Source organism: Sarcophilus harrisii, chromosome 2 (genome assembly GCF_902635505.1).
Source record: "Sarcophilus harrisii chromosome 2, mSarHar1.11, whole genome shotgun sequence".
In the NCBI taxonomy this organism is placed as follows: Eukaryota; Metazoa; Chordata; class Mammalia; order Dasyuromorphia; family Dasyuridae; genus Sarcophilus; species Sarcophilus harrisii.
The window spans coordinates 612,726,636-612,742,830 of NC_045427.1; the positions used below are offsets into that span (position 1 = coordinate 612,726,636).

Genomic DNA, 16,195 nt, shown 5'->3' on the forward strand with positions numbered 1-16,195 from the left:
AAAGCCTAGCTTGTTGACTTCTTGCTAATTGAGTGTTCTATGTGGGGATCAGCCATCCCTCCTGCCATGGTTACAGTCTAAAAGGCTCCTCCTCCACCCATCACATACATCTTATTTGTCACCTACCTGAATTCATGAAGAAGAAGCTGTCTCTTCTATGACCATATTTGGTCCCAGAGTCATAAGTTCTTCAGCAACCAGTTAGGTTGTCCCCAAAGTTCCTGGGTATTCACTAGAAGTAGGCAGAAAATGTCTGGGAACGCAAGGACAGAGCTCCATTACAATTGAAACAAATTAAATTTAATAAAGTATAAACTAATTTTCATGTCACCATTTAGAGAAACATAGTAACAGAGTCACTAGTACCCAGGAGAGACTTCCCTCAGGGTTGACAAACAACTGAGGCATTGGATACACAATTTAGAGCTTTGAAAGGTCTTTGGAAGTCATCTACTACAATCCCCTCATTTTATAGATGGGAAAACTGAGGTCCAAAGTGTTAAGCAACATTCCCAAAGTCTCAAAGATAGAAACAGGGCTGGCACCTCTGACCCCAAATTCAGTCCTTTTAACTACCTTGCTGTTTTCCAGAACATTCTAAAATGGGAGAATCATACATACCCTCTCAGAATGGTATCATCATTAAGCATCATCAAGGAAGACTAATAAGATAGAGGGCCAGGGAGTGATTTAATAAGTTTTAATGGTTTTCAAAGAAAGGAAAGTGAAGGGTAAGGTATTACACTGGAGTGGGGGGGAGAATATCTCATAAAATCAGGGTAACATACAAGAAAGGAAAGGAAGAAGGGAAGAACATACAAGCACAGATGCAGAAATAGATTCGGATGCAGAAATAGATTTCATTCACAGAGAAAAGTAGGAGAAAAGTTCTGAGGTAGGGATGTCAAAGAGATGGCTTCAATTATGAGAGATCATCTTAAGAAATTTTAATGAAAAACAAGTGATTTATAAGTTGACAAAAAGCCTTAAATGCTTTTTGAAAAAAGAATTCTAAGTCCCTTGAACAGATGAGCAGCATGATAAAATTGGAGTTCCAGGATAACTGTAGCAGTATTCAGGAAGCAGAAAGACAAGCAAATCTAAATTTGAGGTGACAAAAGCTTGGTGATAATTAAAGGAGAAAGAAAAGGGAAGTAACATTTATTGTCTACTGTATGCCAGACACTGTGCTTAATGTCTTACAAATATCTCATTTGATCCTCACAACAACTCTGTGAGATAGGTCCTATTATTTTGTTCATTTAACAGTTGAGGAATCTGAGACAGATACCTTTATTTGACTTAATCAATATGACAGAACTGGATTTTTGAAGCTGAATTTTAACTTGGGTCTTTCTTCTTATCTCCAGGCCTAATTTTTTTTTTCCAGCAAATATTTATTTTATTTTTTTTAATAGCCTTTTATTTACAGGTTATATGCATGGGTAACTTTACAGCATTAACAATTGCCAAACCTCTTGTTCCAATTTTTCACCTCTTACCCTCCACCCCCTCCCCCAGATGGCAGGATGACCAGTAGATGTTAAATACATTAAAATATAAATTAGATACACAATAAGTATACATGACCAAACTGTTATTTTGCTGTACAAAAAGAATCAGACTCTCGAATATTGTACAATTAGCTTGTGAAGGAAATCAAAAATGCAGGTGGACATAAATATAGGGATTGGGAGTTCAATGTAATGGTTTTTAGTCATCTCCCAGAGTTCTTTCTCTGGGCGTAGCTGGTTCAGTTCATTACTGCTCCATTGGAAATGATTTGGTTGATGTCGTTGCTGAGGATGGCCAGGTCCATCAGAACTGGTCATCATATAGTATTGTTGTTGAAGTATATAATGATCTCCTGGTCCCGCTCATTTCACTCAGCATCAGTTCGTGTAAGTCTCTCCAGACCTTTCTGAAATCATCCTGTTGGTCATTTCTTACAGAACAATAATATTCCATAATATTCATATACCACAATTTATTCAGCCATTCTCCAACTGATGGGCATCCATTCAGTTTCCAGTTTCTAGCCACTACAAAGAGGGCTGCCACAAACATTCGTGCACATACAGGTCCCTTTCCCTTCTTTATGATCTCTTTGGGATATAAGCCCAGTAGTAACACTGCTGGATCAGAGAATATCAGGCCTAACTTTAAACATATATTAAATACCTTGTATGTACTAAGAACTAGGAGATATATAGGGATAAACCAGTTTAGTCCCTTTCCTATATGAGCTTTCAGCTTTTTATTGAAGAATCAACCAGTGTTTGGTGAGAGATTAGATGATAGAAAAGGAGAGTGAGAAACTGCCAAATAAGACTTCATATGTTATACTTGATTTATAGAGTCAGGGAAATTACAAGATAATGTGGGCCCAAAATGAAGAAACTGAAAAATTGTAATTTCAAATTTCACATTTCAAATAAAAGAGCCAATATGTATCAAAATATAATGAATAGGGTGATTGAACAGTCAGGAAGTCCTGGGTGTGACTCCTTCTTCAAATACTTAACCATGTGAGCCTGGGCAAGTCATTTAAACTTTCTGAGATTCAATATGCTCATATGTAAAAGGATGGAGTTGAATTCAATGACCTCTAAAGTCCCTTCCAATTCTAAATCTACAATTCTATGTTGTTATTTACTCCATTCTCCAATCCACCATAAATATCCCTACAAGCTATCCTACTCATGCATTGATAAACTGATGCCACTCTTCTACTCAAAACTCTCCAATGGCCCATGCATGATTCCCTATCAAATAAAAGTTAAACTTTTTTCATGGCATTCAAGGTACCAATCTTATCTCATCCTATTCTATGCCCTAGAAAAATGGGTTTACTCTCCAGTTGATATATAGGAGTTTCATGTCACCATTTCCTACTTTGATAACTTTGTTCATGATGTTCCCTATTCCTTGGATGGCCTTTCCCTAACTAACAACCAACAACCTTGGCCAGTGGAATTCTTGTCCCATTTTTTCAAGCCCACATTGTGTTTTCTCCTCAAGGAAGCCTTTCCTTACCCCAATTAGTATTGAAACTCCTTTGGGACTTCCTTAGGACTTGTTTATACTTTTGTGCAGTATTTCATTTGTATTATAGTTTGTATATATGTCATAAGATCATAGAGATATGAAAGGGATCTTAGAGATAATGAAAAAATTTCCTTAGTTTAACTCCCTCCTCCATTACTATTTTACAAATGAAAATTCTAAAATCCAAAGATTAGGTGATTTACCAAAAGTTGCTCAGTGTCAGGATTAAGGTCTGAACCTAGTTTCTCTGAAGGAATAAATGAATGAAAAAAAAAAAAAAAACATTAAGTAATGCTTATATATGAGGCATGACTGTCTTTCCCATGGAAAATTTTCTTCTGAATTACTTGGTCTTTTCATACCTAATACTACAAATTCCAGGAAAGATAGGGATAGTGTTTTGTCGAAACTTTATTTCTTCTACAACAATGTTCTGCACATAATAGGTGCTTAAACCTGGTGGTTGTTAGAATGTTTTATTTTTTAATTTTCTGAACGGTTAATATAAAAGTAAAACTGTTCTGTGGATGGGAAGAGTGACCAGACCACTCATTGGAATCTAGCAGCAGCAATAGTCGTAGCAGTAACAGCAGCAATGATAGTAGTAGTAATAGCAGTAGCAGCAGCAGTAGTAGTATATTGTGACCAGCACTACACAAATGGGCTAGTGGTAGTTGCAAATGAGGTTACTGATAATTCAAGGGGGCTATTTATTGAGAGAAATTATGTTGCTTATATAACTTAAAACCACATGTTACTATGAAAGGCATTGCTCTGTAATCAATCCTGGTTTCTATTTTCTATGATCTAACTCTCTGAAGCATGTTGTTAGTTTCTAGGGACTCAATGTTATGTAAGGTTCACAGTGCCTCAGTAATTGTGCCAGAACTTTATGTTTCCCATGATTTCAAGCTTAAATGCACTCTTGATTAATCCTAGGAAGAGGAGAACATCCCAATTCCTAAAGTTTTTATCTTCCTGGGAGTTCCCTACAGTAGCAGCAGCAATAGTATAACAGTAGTAGTAACAGTAGCAGCAATAGTATCAGCAGCAGCAGCAGCAATATAACAGTAGAAGCAGCAGCAGCGCAATAGTAGTAGTAATAGCAGTATCAACAGTAGTATAGTAGTTGCAGTAGTAACAGTGTAGTAGTGGAACAGCGGTAATACAGTAGTAGCAGCAGCAGTAAAAAAAAGCAGTGGTGATGGTGATGGTGATGGTGATGGTGATGGTGGTGATAGCAGCAGTTCTTGCTTGTCCTTCCTTTTTGAAAAGAACTAATGACACTACAAGTCTTGATTTGTGTTTGAATTGGACTTAAGAAGCTGAGAGCTGCATAAAGTCATCAGCCTCACTCTCTCTTTTAGAATCATAGAATCAAGACATAGAATTCTTGGCTGCTGACTGATGTTATCCAGGGATGACGGGGATGGCCTTGGCTTCTTGGATGTCTGACCAAGCTCTAAGGCTCCCCAGTACTTGCTTCAGCAGTCACCTGCTCACTCCACCAGGGAAAGTCTTCTCACACTTGTGGTAGATACCCTCCTCACTCACCAATGGGTTTGAGACTTTGTAACCTCCCACGAGGCTATTGATTGCCAGGGCCATACATACCAATACTCCCGGGATAGACATGGAGACAAGACCGATGTTAAGGTGCCAAACAGCCTCTCTTTATTGGTAATCTCAGCAGGGTTAGCAGGAAGCAAGAGCAAGTGTGTGTATGTCTCTGCATCTCTCTGCATCCCTGAATCTCTCTACATCTCTGCCTCTCTCTACTTTTCTCCACAGCCTTGTCTGCCTATGGCAAAGCTGGCCATTTATATCCCAGTTTTCCCGCATCCCCTCCAATATTTTTTCCCCAGTTTTCCCGCCTCCCCTCCAACATTTTTTTTCCCCAGTAGCCATTTATATCTACTCTCGTCTGGGATTACTGCGTAGGTAGGTCCGCAGAAGGGAGACACCTAGAATTAATGCTTCATCCTAAGAAAAGATCTAACACCTGTAAGACACAACCTCCTGCTTCAGAAGCCAAGCCCCCTTCTACCTCCTGAGTCCCCCCTGCCAGCTGACGTGGCATCCCTGGCAATTCTCAGAAGGAAAGTCTCTGACAAGACTTGATGCTTCTCCTCAGCCTAGTTTAGGCCATTAGCCAAGATGGTTATCAGGGATGAACACTACTCATGCTACAGCTTCTCGGAGCCATGGGTAAGAGGTGGGAGAGTCAGGAGGACACCAGAGGTGAGTCCTTCAGGGACTCCCACCAGAGATGAACACCCCATGCACTCCAGCAATAGTACCAGCAGTAGTGAATGTCACATTGGGTACTGCAAGTCTCTCCTGGGGAGAACTGTTCAAAGGATTGGGAGTAGATGGACTTTGCTAATAAGGATCTGGCTGTAGCATTAGGGACCTTGGAATGGTTGTTATTCTTTGCCTCTGGGAAGGGGCACTGGCCCCCCAGTCAGTGGAGATGGAGAAGTTGCTAGAAAGGCAGGCATCTCAGTAGGACCTGGAGGATAGAGGCTGCAAGGCCTGAGTAGAAGAACATGGAGGGCCAAGAGCTTGGATTAAAATTAGCCTCAGAGTGGCACAGCCTGAGGAGTTGGGGCGGGGGTGAGCCAACAGCTATTTTGAGCACAGCCCCGATTGACGGGACATGTGTCCTGGGCAGTACCGAGCCAAGGGCTGAGCCACCCAACGTGGGGGGAAGGGGGAGGAAAGGCCTAGAGGTTGGTAGCAGTAGCAAGACAGACAGACGGCAAGGACAGGGGTTCTAACCCCTCAAGTTTTTTCCTGGGACAGTCTCTAAAAGTCAGGAGTCACAGGCTGAGTTAAGTAATGGGTGCTGAGGAAGAGGTTCAGGTCACGCTGTCAGGGGGAGCTCCCTGGGGCTTCCGACTACAAGGGGGTGCCGAGCAGAGGAAACCTTTGCAGGTGTCCAAGGTAAGGAGGATCCTTTGATGAGGGAATGGATGCAAGGAAGGGGAATATAAGAGGCATTTGGGGATAGCCACAAAAGGCTGCAAGGAAAGAAACATTAGAGGGAAAAGAAAACTATTGTGTGTTCCACATCTGGGTGAAAGGAGGTGGATCTGAGCCCCTGACTTCATAACCGGGGCTTTTGGACACAGTCCTAGGTATAGAAAGGGAGGTAGGCTTTGTCTTAGGTCCCTCGGATTCCATGGGGGTTAGATCCTAAAGTCTGGCACCCAAACGTGGGTCTGCATAATCTGTCCCCTGCTTCATCCTCATATACATATGAAACTGTAGGCAGTTGGGGAAGGATCCATGCCTCTCATAGTCCCCTGACAAATCTTGCTGGGCTGCACAGACTTTGAGATCTTCACAGATTTAGAGATCTCTCAGGGCTGAGCTCCTCGGGAAGTGGAGGAAAGGGGAAACTCTGGGTACAATCCTGGCCTGTTTGTGATAGAAAGGTATTCTAAACACATAATCCTCTTGAGCTCTCTAAAATTTGGTTGTTGCTGTGGGGGTATCTTTCCTGATTAAGTAGATATTTGAGCACCCTGAGGGGCAGAAATTATCACAGGATCATAGATCTAAAGAGATCCTCCTATTCAGCCACTTCTGTTGTGACATGGAATGTGCGGCTTCTCCAAGGTTGCACAAGTAAGTAGGCAGCACAGTCAGGCTCAGGACTTTGGAGTTCTTGCTCCCTGAGGACTATTCATGAAAGGCAGCCTTGCAGAGAGACTATAAGATCTAGCTTCTCCTCTTTGTGGCATTCCCATACTTTTTTTCTCATGCAAAATTCTGATTTCTTCCCTGCACACTCTGGTTTATCTGCTGAATCTGTCCCATTTCCTCAGTCTTCAGGCTTATCCCTTTCCTCTACAATCTCTGCTCCTGGCTGCTCAGCGTCAAAACTTCCCTTACATTGTGGTTTTTCCTGCCCTAGTCCTTCACTGTGAGCTCTGTTACATTTTATATATTTGTCTAACCTCCATTCCCTTAGATCCGAAGGAGAAGTCAGGCAGGCCGAGCGGGACTTAGAGAACAGGACCAACTGTTGTCTATCAATGGGGCAGCTTGCACTGGTCTTTCCCATGCCAGTGCCATGAACCTCATCGATGCTTCTGGCACCCAGCTCATCCTCACTGTTCGGAGGTATGGCTTCCTTATCCCTCCTTGATCAATGTCCCAAACCCTTCCCCACTTTTGGGGTCTTTCTCACTAATCCATTCTCAACTTCCTAAATTCTGGTGTATGTGTGTGTCTGTGTATCTGACAGTGTGATTGTGGGGGCTCTCAAAATGGTCAGGAGTACATGGATGGGGTGTGTGTGTATGAGTGTTGGTACTTTTGTTTGTTTGTGCTGAGGCAGTTGGGGTTAAGTGACTTGCCCAGGGTCACATAGCCAGGAAGTGTTAAGTAGGGCCGATTTGAATTCAGGTCATCCTGACTTCAAGGCTGGTGCTCTATCTACTGTGCCACCCAGTTGCTCCTCCAGTGCTTCTCTTAAACCTGGCCCACTCCTTTCCCAGCCTATCTTCCTCTTAATCTCCTGCTGCCCACATCTCACATCTTCCTTTTTCGTCCTTTCCCTCCCTTAGCCTCTCTTCTTGTCTTGTCCTCATCACCCCTACTGTATCTCCTCTTACGTTCCAAGCCTGTTCCCTGTGCTTTGACCCAAGCTTCTCCCTTCCTCAGTCCATCTCTACGTTTCTTTGTCAGCTCATTTTCCCATCTTTACCCAACCTACCTCTTGTGACCCGACACTACATTCTTCTCTCCTTTCAACAGGGTAGGAGATGTAGGGCCTGTTCGTTCTCCATCTCCTGGTGAGCTTCGAGTACTGTCTCCTTCATCCCCTCTGAGTCCTGAGCCTCCTGGGGTTGCAGCCCCTCAGCCTTTACAGCCTGGAAACCTGCGATCACCCCCAGACAGTGAGGCATATTATGGGGAAACAGATAGTGACGTGGATGGCTCTGCCACCCAAGAGAAGCCCCGCCGTCCCCGTCGCCGAGGTCCCACCAGGCCCAGCCCTCCAGGGGCCCCACCGGAGGAGGTCTCTTTGTCTGACAGCCCCGCAGAGCCTGCCCCAGCCTGTCTTGAATCCCCCGCTCTGGGAGGCAGCCGTGTGAGCTCTCCATCCTGGGAAGAGGGAGCATCTCTTCAGCCACCTCCAGCTGAAGCTTTGCTGTTACCGCACGGCCCACTCCGACCAGGGCCCCATCTCATCCCCATGGTGGGGCCTGTGCCTCACCCAGTGGCTGAGGATCTCACCACCAGCTACACCCAGAAAGCCAAGCAAGCCAGTGAGTGACTGACACCCTTCCTTGAAATTTGGAGCCCAAATTTCTCTTCAAGCCCACATTCTAAGCTTTTATATCTGCCTGCTTCATTTTTGCCTTTGAATTTATTCTGAGAGAACAGGCAAGGAGAAGTGGCAATTATAGAAGGCAATAGGGACCTTTTTCATGCTCCCCTATTGGGTGGGGGTTTTCCCCTCCTTGATTCAGAGCAGTGAGAAGGTCCAACTGGATCTAGTCGGGGGCCAGAAAGGGATGCTGAGCAAAGAGAGGAGGGCCTATGAACAGATGCAGAGATTTTTGCAATTTGGCAGGGGGCAGATAGGCATGGGGAGTGTTTGGAGGTCATGCTAGAAAACGTCAGGGTTATTTGTAGGTACGCTACCAGAGCCAGTTAAAAAAACTGGGAGGATGAGTCAAGAGAATTTGTAAATAGAGTTTAAAAGAGTGGAGACTTTGAAACTAGGGTGAAATCATGAGAGGCCTGGTAAATGGGGAAGGGTGAAAAAAGAGGTCTCCAACTCTTTATTTCTGGCAAGAATGTGGATCTGTGCAGAAGAGACCGGTAAGTACCATTTATCTCAGGCTCTTTGCTATTTTTGGTGAGGACTACAGAACAGGGTCTCAAAATATCACCCCCAGGACTTCCCTGACAACCTCCAAACCTCAGAGGGCCCGCCAATCCTATCCATTAGCCTAACTCCCAGATTTCAGGACTACAGAACTTCACAGAACACCATAATTTAGAGAGAGTCTGAGATCCCAAGGAGATTTCTAAACTATATAAAGAGACATCCGCCTCTCACATAGGGAGCCAGGCCCACCAAGGTTCCACCCTTGTTGAAATTCTTATCTTTGTCTGCTCTCTCTCATCTCTTCCCTCTTGCCCCTCACTAGTATATTCGCCTATAGGCCAGAGATATTTTTACCCAGTCACTTTTCATGCTGCTGGCCCCAGAAACTCATTGTTTGATGGGAGGTGGGCAGATGCCTATGTCCATCATAGTAAAACTTGTGGTGGGGTGGAGTTAGGGGAGGGGGACTGAGGACCCAAAATAGCTCAGTGAGCTCACTCAGCTGCCAGCTCTGGGGCCAAGACAAAGAGGCTTTAAAAGGTGTTGGGGAAGGCCCAAGCTGGTCCTGCTCCAAACAACGGTGCCTCGATCAGCATGGAGACCTTCAAACCTCTCAGCCAGGAGCCACTCGACCAAGCCAGTTGGGACAAGGCCCCAGGCTCCGGATCTGAGCGGCAGGACCAGCCATATGCAGGTATTACCTGCCCATACTGAAAGGATGCCGAGGGACTAGGATGGCAGGGTATCTTGGGGAACCCGGGGTGGGAGGTCTAAGGTTGCATCTCTTTCTGCCTCCTCTTTCCTGTTCCTCTCTCTTCTCTGAAGTTGAAAATTCCTCCCTTTCCAAGAAATGGGCTGGTGTTCACGTCATGGAAAGTGTTTATGGGCAAACCATAATGTGATATAGGGCATGTGGGGAGAGCGGGCAAACAAGAGTTGCTATTTGTGAATGTGTGTGGAAAAGAAGAGTGAGAACACTCTTCTTTGGGATCTTATATTTGAGCATGTGTGCAAACAGAAAATTTGTAAAGATGAGAACCCAGAGTAGGAACCTATGGGTATACATGTCAAGAACCTAGGATGTAGTCCATGTATTGGGACAGGCCCCTAACAATGAAGTAGCTTGGTAACTTGAGTGTAAAGGCAGTAAGAGCCCATGATTTGGGAGATGGGGGTGGGAGACCCAGGGACAGGTAGTATCCATGTCCTAGGCGGGGTCACAGGCTGCCTTTCTCATCTCCCAGCCCCGCCCTGCCCCAGGGTGCTGACGGGCACAGCAGCTGTGTGTGTGTTCCTTTGTTCCCATCCCCTGGCAGTGGTGCAGGGCAGCTCTGGCCCAGAGGACAGTGCCTTCACCTCCAACATGATGGGGGGGTGAGGGTGGGATTCAGCTGGACTCTGAAGTTTCAGCATCCACATTACTTGTGAGTAGCGTGGGTGTGGAGTTTGAGGGGCGATGACTGAGGCAGGGTAGCTCAGATGGGCTGGAACTATTTCATAAATTGTCAACTGGATAAAGAGAAACCTAATGGGGGGTGTGTGTGAGTGTGGGGTCTAACAGCCCATCTGTAAATTCTGTCTGTCTGTGTGAGCAGAGCTCTCCTCCAGAGGGGCCTTCTGGGGGCCCCAGCTTCTCATCTTTGTCTCCTCAATCCTTTTTTTAATCTCTGCCTGTGAGAAGTGACACCAGAGTCAAAAAATGGAGGCCGGGGAAGGGTTTGGAATGTTGGGGGCAGGGAGAGAGCTAAATAGAGCTGAGGGGAACTAAGAGCACTAGTTTGGGAGGACTGAAGCTGAGCTAGGAGAATGAGGGCAAGGAGCAGAGATAAAGAGACTGGGGAAGGGGGGGAAGCCAGCCAGCCATTGGTGGGAGCTTTGTCACCCAGCTGCCCTTGATTTCACCTTCAGCCCCTAGCAGCACTTTATCCCCTCTCCACATGGATGGCGTGGGGCTTTGGGGTGTGGGAAAGAGGAATAGTGTGAAGGTGAGCTTTTCCAGAGACGGCCAACATTCGATAGGGATTGTAAAGCCTGGAGGGTAGAGAGGCTGACTTGGGCAGGGAAGAGCCAGCTTTCTGGAGTGGGTGGTAAGGGAATTTTGCTGAATCTCCAGAGTATCCGCTGACCATTCCCCTCCCTTCATTTCCTTCAGAGCTACAGCGCACAGAAAGTGTCCAAGAGAAGAGCATAAAGGAGGCCAAGACCAAATGCCGGACCATCGCGTCCCTGCTGACAGCCGCACCCAATCCCCACTCTAAGGGTGTGCTGATGTTTAAGAAGAGGAGGCAACGGGCTAAGAAGTACACCCTGGTCAGCTTTGGGGCTGCAGCGGGAGAGCGAGCAGGGGGGGCTGGCGAGGAGGAGGAGGAAGACGGCATCCCCCCAACCAGTGAGTCTGAGCTGGAGGAGGAGACCTTCTCAGATGCCCGAAGCCTAACGAATCAGTCCGACTGGGACAGCCCCTATCTGGACATGGAGCTGGCCCGCTCAGGCTCAGGCACAGCAGAAGGGCAGGGACCCGGGCCAGGGGGTGGACTCAGTGAAGCCTCAGGGAGAGGGGCCCGGCTTTTTGAGCAGCAACGGCAGCGGGCAGCCTCCAGCTCCCTGGAACGACCTAATGACATCCCACCCTCCCTGATGAATGGGAGGGGTCCTCCACCACCCCGGCCACGGAGCACTCCCCCAGAGGTAGCCTTATTACCGCCCAGCCCAGGGCTGCCCCCTGCCACCAGTCCCATTCCTTTAGCCCCTGGTGGTGGAGCCCCTCTCCCAGGCTCAGCCATTTTTAATCGGTCAGCAAGGCCATTCACTCCAGGATTCCAAGGGCAGCGCCCAGTCACCACTTCAGTTGTTTTCCGTCCCCAGGCCCCAAAGAAGGCAAATGAAAGTCTTGTGAGTCCCAGTCCTTTTCTTCCCCCCTTCTTGTCACCACCCCAAGGTCCCAGCCTGGCCCCCAGCTTCTCCACCCCAAAGGATCCTGGCACCATACCAGTCTCCATTTCCACCAATGCCCCATGCTCCTCAGGCCCAGTGACAGCTACCACCTCCCTATATATCCCTGCCCCCAACAGGCCCATTACACCTGGAGGTGCCCCCGACTCTCAGGCCTCTCACGGCACAGCTGCAATGACCTCCACTGCTTCCATCTTCCTGTCTTCTCCCCTGAGGTCCACTGGACTCCCCATGGCATCCAATCCAAGTAACCCTGCCCCTGAGGCTCCCAGTAGCCGGGAGCAGAGAATATCTGTGCCTGCTCCCCGCACAGGCATCCTACAGGAAGCACGGCGCAGAGGAGCGCGGAAACAGATGTTCCGTGGGGGGAATGAAGAAAAAAAGAATTCCCCCAACCCAGAGCTGCTGTCATTGGTGCAGAACTTGGATGAGAAACCCAGGGCAGGAGGGACTGAGTCTGGTCCTGAAGAGGATGCCCTGAGCCTAGGGGCTGAAGCCTGCAACTTCATGCAACCTACAGGAGGCCGAAGTTTCAAGACCCCACCCCCTGTGATCCCTAAGACCCCACCCCCTGTGATCCCTAAGACCCCACCCCCTGTGATGCCTAAGACCCCACCCCCTGTGGCACCCAAGACCCCACCCCCTGTGGCACCCAAGCCTGCCCCCAAGGGTCTTCCTGATGGTCTGGTGAATGGGGCTGTTCCCTCTGCAGGTGTCCTTCCAGAACCACCTCGGCTACAGGGCCGAGGTGGAGAGCTATTTGCCAAGAGGCAGAGCCGGGTAGATAGGTATGTAGTGGAAACTACACCTGGTTTGGGTCCCGATTCCGGCCCAATCTTTAGTTCCCGACCCCGAAGTCCTTCTCCTACGCCTTCATTGCCTCCTTCATGGAAATACTCCCCTAATATCCGTGCCCCACCTCCCATAGCCTATAACCCACTGCTGTCTCCATTTTTCCCACTGGCTGCAAGGACCCTTCCTAGTCGAATGCAGCCTCAGGGACCCCGAACAACCACAAAGCCAGGTATCAAAGCCATCGACTTCATGAGGCACCAGCCCTACCAACTCAAAGCTGCCATGTTCTGCTTTGATGAGATTCCTCCAACCCCCAGCCCTATCCCCTCAGGGTCTCCTAAGACCACCAGAGTCCATGAGATCCGTCGATTCTCTACCCCAGCTCCCCAATCCACTTCTGAGCCTCTGGCCCCAACTGTGCTCACTCCCAGAGCTTCCACTTCACTGGATGAGCCTATTTGGAGAGTAGAGATACCCCCGACTCCTATTCATGCCCCTAGCCCAGCTCCGACTCTAGAGTCTCCTCGAGGCCTCGGAACCTCTCCCGGTTCCTGCAGCTTCCAGGTGGCCAGGCCCCGGTTCTCAGCTGCTAGCTCTGGGCTGCAGGCACATGTGTGGAGGCCTGGAGCAGGCCATCAGTGAGCTGGGCACAGCTCAAGAGGCCAGAAAAGGGAGTATTTAGCAAGGTCTCCGAGTTCTTCCTGCCACCCAAATCTTCCTCTCTACATACCTGGAGAAAGTTCCCTGACAGGATAGCTTGGTACTGCCTCTCCTGGTACTTTGTGTGTCTAGCTTTCTCTGCTTTGCTGACTTTTTTGTCTGCTTCTCAGCTCTTTCTTTGCTTCTCTGCCCTTTTCACCCTCTTAATTCTGTATTGTTCCCATTTATTTGTGTCTCTCCTTTTATGTTTTCCTGTTCTCTGTAGGCTTCCTTTTATAAGTAGTGAGTTGACTGAACCCAAATACAAAGAGAAGGCACTGCTCTTGTAGCTTTAGGCTTGGATGACTGATGAGAATAAGAATCTGTCTGGCAGGGAGTAGAGGAGCCAGGTTCTGGTCCTTGTTTGTTCTGGACTTCTCTTTTCTTCTCTTCCCCAATCCTGGTCTACACTTGGACACGTGTGTGTGTGTGTGTGTGTGTGTGTGTGTGTGTTTGTGCCTGAGGTGAGGAGAGGGTGGAGGTGAATTCCAGCCTGGATCCAGCCAGTATGTAGAATCCTGCTCTGCTAAGGTCATGTATAGAAAAGAGGAGCCAGGAGCTCGTTCATTTATCTCTCAGGTGATCTGACTAGTTCTCCCCTAAAAGATCCATTTTTTTGGCAAGGAGGGAATCTTAAACCAGATACCTGTTGAGCTGGCTCTCTGATGCCCAATCTCTAATCTCCTTCTAGTGCATGCTCCTAGTCTTCCTTCCTTTTTAGTTAACCACTCTGCTCTTGGAGGTAGGAGTGGGTAAAGAGGTGGGTATGGCAGTGGAGAAACTGAAGGTCTAGAGCAACTTTAGGGAGGGGGGAGGGAGAGCCAAGGATAGTAGCCTGAAGTTTGCCTGGAGGGCAGACAGATTCCTCGGGATGGGAGGACAGTGGGTGGCAATCTCTAAGGGCCTATGGGAGGGTTATGGGGAATGGAGAACTTCCTCTGAGCAGGGAGAAAACAAACATTGGCTTCCCAGCCTCATGGATCTAAAGTCAGGAAGAGGCCACTGCTCTAGGACAAGGCACTTGGCACAGGAAGGGGGGACAGAAGAGGAGCCTAAGTGACTGTGGGGGGTGAGGATGGGTGTTGGCAGAATGAAAGTGGGTAAAGATAGATTGTGCGGGAGAGGGAAATGAGGGCAGAACTTTAGGGATGGGAGTTGTTAGAGAGAGGGATGATACAATAATAGCTAACATTTGTATGGCACTTAGTGTGTCCAGCATGTGTTCAGTGCTTTACAAATATCTCGTTGGAGCCTCACAACAACCCTGGGAGGTAGGTGCTATTATTATCCCCATTTTACAGATGAGGAAACTGAGGCAAATAGCGGTTGAGTGACTTGCCCAGGTGTCACACAGCCAGTAAATGACTGAGACTGAATTGAAACTCGAGTCGTCCTGCCTCCGGGCCTAACGCTGTCTCCCCTGCACCACCCAGCTGCCTCCTGCAAAGCTTGTGCTGCTTCCTTTGAGTCTGTCTTGTCTGTGTTCCTCTCGTGTCCTGATTGCTCAGCTAGGGACAGGAAAACATCCAGAGCCGCCCACTCTGGCCCTTCCCGGGTCCAGATTTCCCTGCTTTAGGCATTAGACCCTGATCTCTGAACTGGGGTGGGGCGGGGGAGCAGGCTAGGGGATACATTCTCCCCCAAACTTTTCTGTTGCTTGGTCTTTGTCTCAAGAGTGAGTCCCTCTACTCTGATTTGTGCACAGTAATAAACTTTGTTTGCTACACCTGGCCAGTTACCTTGCCTCTCCGTGATGCCTTTGTGCCCACTTACTACACCACAATTTCTGCCCTCATTCATTCTTCAGCTGCCTATGTTCCTATTCATTCCCTGCTTTCTCCATCCTTTTACCTCCTCTTCATGGTTTTCCCCCATGTCCCTTACTCATTCTGTTTGGACCCTTTTCCCCCCTTTTTTTCCATCTTTCCCAGGAATACATGCCTACACATACACACACACACACACACACACACATTCTCCATTTTCCTTGAGTGCTACACAACAGAGAATTGACTCTGCAGTTAGTTCTTTGAGACTTTAGGGCCTATTGTCCCTACACTTTTGTCCATCACTGGGACTCTTGAGGTGGGGCTGGCGATAGTGAAGAAACCCCAAGACTGGCCAGAGAGGAAAGACTGCCTTTTTGGGGGGCTTTTAGGGAAGGGTGGGTGCTACAATTCCCATCCTGTCGGCAGGGGGCATGCTTATGCCAGTAATCAGCCCAAGGCTCCATGAAAGCTCCACAGACAAAATTCCCATAGAAACCTAAACTATAAGCAGAGAGCCCACAGGTTCTCCCATTTCAGCAGCAGTTCTAATCAACCACAGAAACCAATATTTTGCTGTTTTGTTTTACATTTACTTTGAATAGTAGGTGAAGTGGACAGTAACAGAAGGTAAAGGATGGGTAATAGGGACCCAGATTGATGTGGATAGCACTCCCAAAATGCAGGTCGGGGAGAGTAAGGGGGAGGTGTTCTGGCATTTGCAGAACCATTCCCTAAAATAGCTAAAGCTCAACAAGGAAAGGGTTAGGAGTATGGGGAGAGAGATCCCAGATACAAAAGTAAATATACTGGGAAGTGCTGCAGCACGCACAGACAAAATAGGGTGAAATCTAGGGTTTGAAGGGAGTACAAAACAGAATTTTTTCACAGGGTTCTCAAAATCTAATCATTAGCTAGATCAGTGTGGGGTGGAAATAATGATAGTAACTTTTGGCTTAAGAATGAGAAGTCTTGGCAGGGCTACTAGGGAATGTGAGGCGGGTGAATCACTTGAGCTCAGGAATTCTGAGCTGCTGTGGCTTTAAAGTGCCCGCACTCAATCTGGAACCAGTATGGTGAACTT

The 16,195-nt window shown here is 47.5% G+C and overlaps 1 protein-coding gene across 2 annotated transcripts; it reads left to right on the forward strand.

The window, feature by feature from the left end:
• Positions 1-4,812: 4,812 nt before the first annotated feature.
• Positions 4,813-15,247, forward strand: SYNPO2L (synaptopodin 2 like). Of its 2 annotated transcripts, XM_003755098.4 has the most exons (4): positions 4,813-5,994; positions 7,028-7,179; positions 7,816-8,330; positions 11,052-15,247. In XM_003755098.4, the coding sequence occupies exons 1-4, from the start codon at positions 5,890-5,892 to the stop codon at positions 13,286-13,288; spliced, it is 3,009 nt and encodes a 1,002-aa protein (XP_003755146.2). In that variant the 5' UTR covers positions 4,813-5,889; the 3' UTR covers positions 13,289-15,247. The 2 variants fall into 2 exon arrangements, with proteins under 2 accessions (XP_003755146.2, XP_003755147.2); XM_003755099.4 differs by lacking the exons at positions 4,813-5,994; positions 7,028-7,179; positions 7,816-8,330 and adding an exon at positions 8,391-9,593 and having other exon boundaries at positions 11,052-15,243.
• The last annotated feature ends 948 nt before the right edge of the window (positions 15,248-16,195 follow it).